General features: G+C 33.6%; 1 protein-coding gene across 1 annotated transcript in view; it reads right to left on the bottom strand.

Moving 5' to 3' along the window:
* LOC111088623 (glucose dehydrogenase [FAD, quinone]-like) overlaps positions 1 to 7000 on the bottom strand; it is a 10879-nt gene extending 3879 nt beyond the window's left edge. Inside the window, exons 1-2 of the mRNA XM_022399281.1 lie at positions 6782 to 7000; positions 461 to 653 (exon numbers count right to left, since the gene is read on the bottom strand). Of these exons, the coding sequence (XP_022254989.1) occupies positions 461 to 653; positions 6782 to 7000 (412 nt within the window). The remainder of the gene's footprint in view (positions 1 to 460; positions 654 to 6781) is intronic.
* Between the last annotated feature and the right edge of the window lie 593 nt (positions 7001 to 7593).

The following is a 7593-nucleotide window of genomic DNA, read 5'->3' as shown; positions in this document are numbered from 1 at the left end:
TTTTTTATATATAAATCATTGTGTGTAATAACTATTGTAATAACTGTTATTGTAAATTGTTATTGTTGTTTATATATTAAAACATTTGTATAGAACAAAGAAAACTGTGTGTATATCAATTTTCTTGGCAAATATCATAAACTGACTATATATCGGCTTTTATTTAACTGCTAAATCCAAAGTACAATTTAACTACTAAATTTAAGGTATCATTTAACTCAATTTCAGACCTTTCGAAATTGTAATACGTAACAATATGCATAGAAATAAACAGAACTACACTCACCAGATTGACAGGGTTTCTGTGCATAGGGTTTTTGGAGAAGTGGGACAATGCTTCTCCACCTCGTGCATGACCCTACCTAAAATTATTTCTATTGAAGAGTTTCAACTTTACCAATACTTAACGCTGTTTGTTGTTTGGAATATAATTAAATAATATTAAGTAAACCTATCCTACCATTATTCGCCAGTAAAGGGTCTCTGTTGTCTTCTGACTTTAAAAAATAAGGAAATACATCATTCCAACCCCAGCCGTAGGCACCATGCTCTCGCTCCCAGCGGTCGTAGTCTCGTCGATTTCCTCGAATGTACAGCATGTAATTTAAAACACTGGAGCCGCCTAACACTTTACCCCGAGGCCACCTGAGTCTCTTTTTTGTAATGGATAAAACAGTGCATAAATACCGTGTACTTCAGCACATTAGAAAATCGAATAACTTAAAATGTGTTCACTCGAATGCGTTTATACAAAGATATTGAAGTAAACATCATGTTATGGATTTGAGTGTTTATGGACTGCATCTGCCAGGTGACAAGAAGTGGACAACACGTCGGTGTCTATGCTGATGCAGTCCATAAAATTTCAGATCTAATGCAATCTCCTGTGCCTAAAACTCCTCTAAACATCATGTTATTCAGTGGATTTAAAATTTTTATTTTAATAGCGCGAGAAAACTAGTTCTCTCTTTAAGCAAATATAACAAACTAAAAAATACATTTTAACATTGTAACCTAATAATAACCTCATCTTCACCTTAGTATCTGTTTTTGAACATAAAACACATTTAACAACATGTAACTCAGCACAGAACTTCAGTTACACGGAAGCAATATATACTATGGACCAATTGCTGTTTAAGAAAAACTTAAAAAAGATTATCAAACAATTAAAATCCAAGCCACCTAAGTCTATAGTGAATTTCCAGTGCTGACGTATACTGCTGACGTAATAAATAAATAAATGTTCTACTTTACTAAGGAAGTCTATTAAAATAATGATTACTCTTTCCATCAGGAGTTCTTACTCACATTTTGTGTGTTAAACTTTTCTAATGCATTTCAGTAATTAGTAATTATAACTGAAACAAAAAACAAAAACTTTGGACATAAATGTACACGTGTATAAAACATAAGTGGAACACATTTATAAAAAAGCAATACCATAGCAGTAAATTGTATTCGATCTCAAGTTACAGTAGTCTTAATGTAATTCGTATCAAGCCTTTACCCATTTCAACAACAAACTCCAGGCAAGGTAACACATGACAGACAGTAGCATGGGTTGTATCTCCAGTGATGTGAATCGTTCAATGTTGAATATTACTGTTTTCTCAACTGTTGACATTGAGTATTTACAGCAGTCATACTAATCGATGAACGAATGAATAAACTCTGACATCAAACGCGCACTTTTAATTGAAATTCCTTATAACGTCACATAAAAAGCAAATACGATATAAAAGTCACCTTGCAGCATCGCTTATGGACTGTTTAAGTTTTGTTTTTACAAATGAGTCCCACTTTTTTCAAACCCCTGTACCAACTGCCAAAGCTGTAGGTTTTATAGGTTGCCATTACTTAAACGTTTATACTCAAACTTTTTTTTAACAGTTCCGTTTTATATATATTTTGTAGTAAATGTCGTTTACATTATTTACATATGCTATTTAAAAAACGACTTATCGAAATGACGTTTCAATAAATAAATATTATATTTTTAATTTAGAATAGATGAGTAAAAAAGTTACAGGTTAAAGTTAAGACATATCCTGCACGTTAATCACAATGGTAGGCCCGTTGTCGTTCAATCCTGTTCTGATGGCCTTGCGTTATCACTGGACACTGCGATTCCGTTCTAGCAAGCTTCTGCAGAGAACGGCGAGGTCAATCGTGGACAAATTTTCCGCTAGTATTCTACGTTAGCTTCCAAAACAGTATACATGAAAGTTTATAACAGCTACATAGGGGATTTCACTTGCAGAGACATATTTCACTGAACAGCGTGCCCCCTAACGTTACTTCTTCACATACCTTTCCACACTAACTGGTCCAATGTTTCAAGTCATGGTATTATTTTTACACATATATGATAGGAACAATTTACAAATGTTTAGAAAATTACATATAGTTCATTCCAAACAACATAAAAATATTTTGCATAAAACGTTTCTCCTAAAAAATGAGCATCTTTTCACCAGATTTCTTCAGTTTAAGGTTGCAGTAAAAAATGATGTTTCTCTGGTGAATACAAACAATATCGAAATACATTTCTGGACTTGGAAATTAAAGATAAAGCTGTTAAAATAAAATCCAAGAGAAACAATTAGAAGAAGGTTTAAAATCAAATAAAAAACAGGGTTAGTTTCCTAAACCTAGGAAATTTAAAATAAAGCTATATCAGAGAGTAGATTTTAACGTTTAACTAAACTCAATGGCCTTAAAAACATAGACGTAGGTATTCCTTCGTGAAACACTCAGATAATTTTTCATAATTTACCAGACTACCATTTATCTGATGATGACAAAAGTATCTTAACCAAGGAGTTACAGTTTTCTATTCTCTCTCTAAGAAAGTTACTGAAAAATATTATTTTTTAAGTTTTGAAACTTTTTTACAATTGTCTGTCAAATTTTTAACACTAGGTGGAAAACTTTTGAACAGGTTAAAACTTAAGTCACTGTTTGTGCCCTCTTGAAGTTACCTAGAAAAAACAAGATCAATAATTAAATAAGGTTCGAAACCCATACTTTGAAAGTTTTATGACGGCGTCATAGCAGAAGAAATATACCAAAACAACAAACCAATGGGCTCGCAGTGTTGGGTTTTATATGGACTCCCCACGGTTCACAAACAGAGATGTCCAGTAAGACCAACTGCTTCTAGTGCAGGCACTTATAGTCAACTAGTAGCAAGATTCATGACCCTGTTTTATATGGACTCTCTACGGTTCACAAACAGGAATGTCCAGTAAAACCAACAGCTTCTAGTGCAGGCACCTACGATCAACTAGTGCCAAGATTCATGACCCTGTTTTATATGGACTCTCTACGGTTCACAAACAGGAATGTCCAGTAAAACCAACAGCTTCTAGTGCAGGCACCTACGATCAACTAGTGCCAAGATTCATGACCCTGTTTTATATGGACTCTCTACGGTTCACAAACAGGAATGTCCAGTAAAACCAACAGCTTCTAGTGCAGGCACCTACGATCAACTAGTAGCAAGATTCATGACCCTGTTTTTTGAAAACATTTAAACAAAATGAATGTTCTTTTAAAGATAATTTTAAATTTGTCAACACCTTTAAGCACCAGCTTAATGATGATGTTCATTGTACTCAGGGAGGGATTGTGGGTCAGACGGGTCTGGGGCTAAATTTTTCTACCTGGCCTATTATGATCGTGACTAAAGTAAAAACAAACTAAACATCGTATCAGGCTTGTTTTGAATCCAAGCCTGGGACTACAGCCCCCGCCTAAATCCGCCCCTAATTATACTAATAATAATATCGAAATCACTGATTTTCGTTCCAGCCTTGTGTTTGCTGGAATTGAAATTGTGCGAGGTATAACTAAATATGTTTTTAACACAACTTTACGTTTTCCGAAGAAACAATCGCATTTTATGTTTAATGGTAACATTTATGAACAGATTGATAGAGTGGTTATCATCTTCAGTTTTTCTCCCGTGTTTCCATGAAAAAGTGTGGTTACAGTTCTGTCATGAACGCTTTAGGCTCATGTACTACAGAAAATATGTTGATGATACTTTGTTGGTGTTTAATTATGCTGAGTCGGTTGAAATTATGCTGAAATTTCTAGAATTATCGGGGAACCCCGCGAATGTCCGAGTGTTTGCTAGACGCCCTCTTTTTTAGTATATAAGCCTGGCGAGAAAAACCAGCGCAAGGGCAGAGATAGATAATTGAGTCAAGGGAACAGAAGGCACCGTAAGTAAAGTGTGTGAATCGCTGTGATTTATAGCGTGTGTTATAAAGGTTGTTAAGTTTAAAGTGACGGTGGAAATTCTGTGTATTACAAAGTTGTATCGAGAAAGAATAAACTAGTTTTAATTAAGAAAGGACTTGTATCGCCGAAGTTCCTCGGAAAGAAGTTATACTGGAAATTAACAAACGAACAGATACGCAACAGTATTGTAAAACCATTTTCACTGCATTTTATTCACTTTTGAAAGTTTCATTCCTTTAATTTTTAAATAAATTCTGGTGAAAATCTTATTATTGAAAGCCTTTAAGATATTAAGAAATTAAAACCTTTTTTGAAGCAGAAGTTGGGAACATTAAACAAACTAAGAAATTGTAATTCCTAAATAAAACAATCCACAGAAAGCTAAAAATCAAAACACCCCATCTCTTGGTATGTTGATGTTCTAAAGAAAACTGTTACTCTAGTGACGCCATATTTAGGCACTATTTTATACATTATTTAGCAGAAATTGGTCAAAAAGCTGTATCCACAAGTTCAGTTAAAATGTGTCTTTAAAACAGAGTATATGTAAAAACGACTCTTCAACTTCATAGACAAACAACATCCACTGAATGCCTTGCTAGTAGTATATGCGTTCACATGTCCGAGATGCAACGAAGGAAATATTGAATAAACCACTAGAAAGATATGAGGTCAAATAAAATATCACTTTAACGACAAAACCAGTAGTGTTGGCAACTACTATCTAAACGAGTGTGATGTTATGTCTACCTCCAGTTGTTTTTTCCGCATCATCCTCCATTGCCGGAAATAATTCCAATTTATATTGCTAGGAGATCTTGCCATTAAGCTATGAAAACCAGTTCTTAACCAGAAGATAAAAGCACCACCACAATATCTTCAATTGTGAAAATGTAAAGAAAAGAACACGAACTTTAATCACCAAAGGCATTTAATAGAAGCGAAAGTACTTCAATTAAAAGTCTTCCAGACGTTTATCATGCCAAGATTTCCATTTTCAGCACGTGATCCAAACTTGCGCGGCACTCTAAATTCAGTAAAATGTCAAGGATCTATATCTTAGTCCACGTGATTTGCCTGCTGGGGAGTTTCAGGAAGCTAAAACAAAACAGATCTTGGTTTAGTTACAAATACCAAAGTTTAATAATTTTGCACTTTCCAGTCATACAAAGGTGTACCTAGAAGAAAAAACACAACTTTCTTAATAATGTTCAATAGAACCATAAAAGGAGTGAAAGAAGTATTCCACAGCCAAAAATATGTTTTCAAAATTGTTCTATTTCACGACGAGGATTAGATCCCACTACAAGTATTTATATTTCCTACTTTTCCAACTTGTGAGAATTAGTGATCACAACTTCTATAACTGATTAAAATAATAGACAATAGAAACAGCCAAGCAAAATAAAGAACAATCCATAGTACGTTTCAGTTATGCCAAACTAATAACACCTAATCAAAAACACCTTAGGAGTGAAAAAAAGGTGCGGCCAACAAAGGATTGAAAGCAAAATTGGTCAAACTGGTAGCTACACTTATAGCACTGATAATAATTTTACAGCAAATACTCATTCATTCGTTAGCAAGGCAGCGTTTTTTGTTCAACTTGGGGCACGATTGATAAGGCCAGAATACCTAAACGTGGAGTTCTGTGTGAAACTGTTTTGATGAGATTATACAGATATTACTAGTGGTGATTTATAGCTTCCCTACAAATCCCAAGTAACGACAATCTATAAGGTTAAAATACTTCGTCAAAAATCTGCATTCCGTGCTTTCTGAGATGATGACAGAATAAGATGAAAAAGTTATATTTGTGTTAAGTGTTATATCAATCCTGATATATGATATATCATGTTGTGTGCATATGTTCGAAATGTAGTTTGAATTCCAAGCAAATTTAATAAGCATCCCTTGGGAAGTATGCAGTATTTTCATTGTGCAAAAAACAGTATATCGTATGATGCAAGGTGCCTAACACTGTCAAAAACATCATTAATGTGAAAAAATTAGACAGTGTTAATCCCAACTATAGTGAAAAGTCATGCAAGAACCTAACATAGGATACACGAGAAATTAAATGATAGAAAATGAAAGACATGAAGAACAGAGAACTCTTACTAAAAATCGGTAGAAGAAACCACTACTTTAATTTTAAAAAGTCGTTTTCAGCAGTGACCTCGAACAGTGATTCTTTCATTATTATAAGACTTCTAGCATAAATTTTGGAAATGTGTTATGACGGAAGAATACCTCAGGAAGTGAAGATTGTTCTCCAAAACAACTACTTATTTTCTATATCTATATTTATCGACAACTCACAATTTTACAAACTCCAGTTTTTAAATAACACTTAATTACGAACAAAATACATCACGTACATCGTAATCCTAAAACAACTTTTAACCATAAACTTTGTTCACGAATAATTCGGTTACTGTTATAGAGCTTAAATATTGCTGTTTTGTACTATCAAAACAATTTTTTTTAGATTCAGAGCGTACATTAGCTTCAAACAAAACTGACATACTCTGTTAACAAGTCCAAAACCAGCAACTTTTTGTGGTTCCGTTTGGTAGGCCCAGTCTAGAGGTGTTCGTTGGATCATAGCGGCAGCTAATGGAATGTCGGTTAATATGTTTTCATGACCGCCTGCTTCTAGGAGTAATACTCTTGTACCCGGGTCCTCTGACAGTCTATTGGCCATTACTGATCCTGCTGATCCCGCTCCAACTGAAACAAAAGACATTATTGAACATAATGATATTGAAAGTAAGAGAAAAACATGAATAAATACTGAATACAAGAAGACAACCGTTTGAAAGAGTACATATTCTGAAAGTAAATTTAGATTCCTAATATCATATTACAGTAAATGTTGCCCTCCCAACACAAACAAATTAACAGATATTATGGTTGAAAAATACATGACATAGCTTGAGCTGTAAATTATCAAAAAAAACGAGTGATAATAAAACTAATTACAAAACACACGCAGCATTTTAATTAAAAAACCCATTGTATAATGGCGCTACAATAGACATTCAGTTCTATATAAAGAAAGTCAACAATATTCAACGCAACTCCGCCATTAAACATACCGAGATTAGTGAATCACACAAAATCCTTTTCTATGATTTATAGTTCAAAAACCTTTTGTGTAATATAAAAAAAAATAGGTAGCCTTAAGCTTAATGATAGTTTAAAACAAATGTTCTCTAAATTCTTGATGATTTCGAAAATAGTGCAAAAAGTATAGAAATATTCTTAGAAAATATTAGAAAATTAATTTATACTAAGAAAAGACTCATTTTATTTGCGTTGGATAAATCACACACTTTA

The sequence above is a fragment of the Limulus polyphemus genome, unplaced genomic scaffold (genome assembly GCF_000517525.1).
Source record: "Limulus polyphemus unplaced genomic scaffold, Limulus_polyphemus-2.1.2 Scaffold4138, whole genome shotgun sequence".
NCBI classification, from domain to species: Eukaryota; Metazoa; Arthropoda; class Merostomata; order Xiphosura; family Limulidae; genus Limulus; species Limulus polyphemus.
This window is presented reverse-complemented; position numbering and strand designations above follow the sequence as displayed.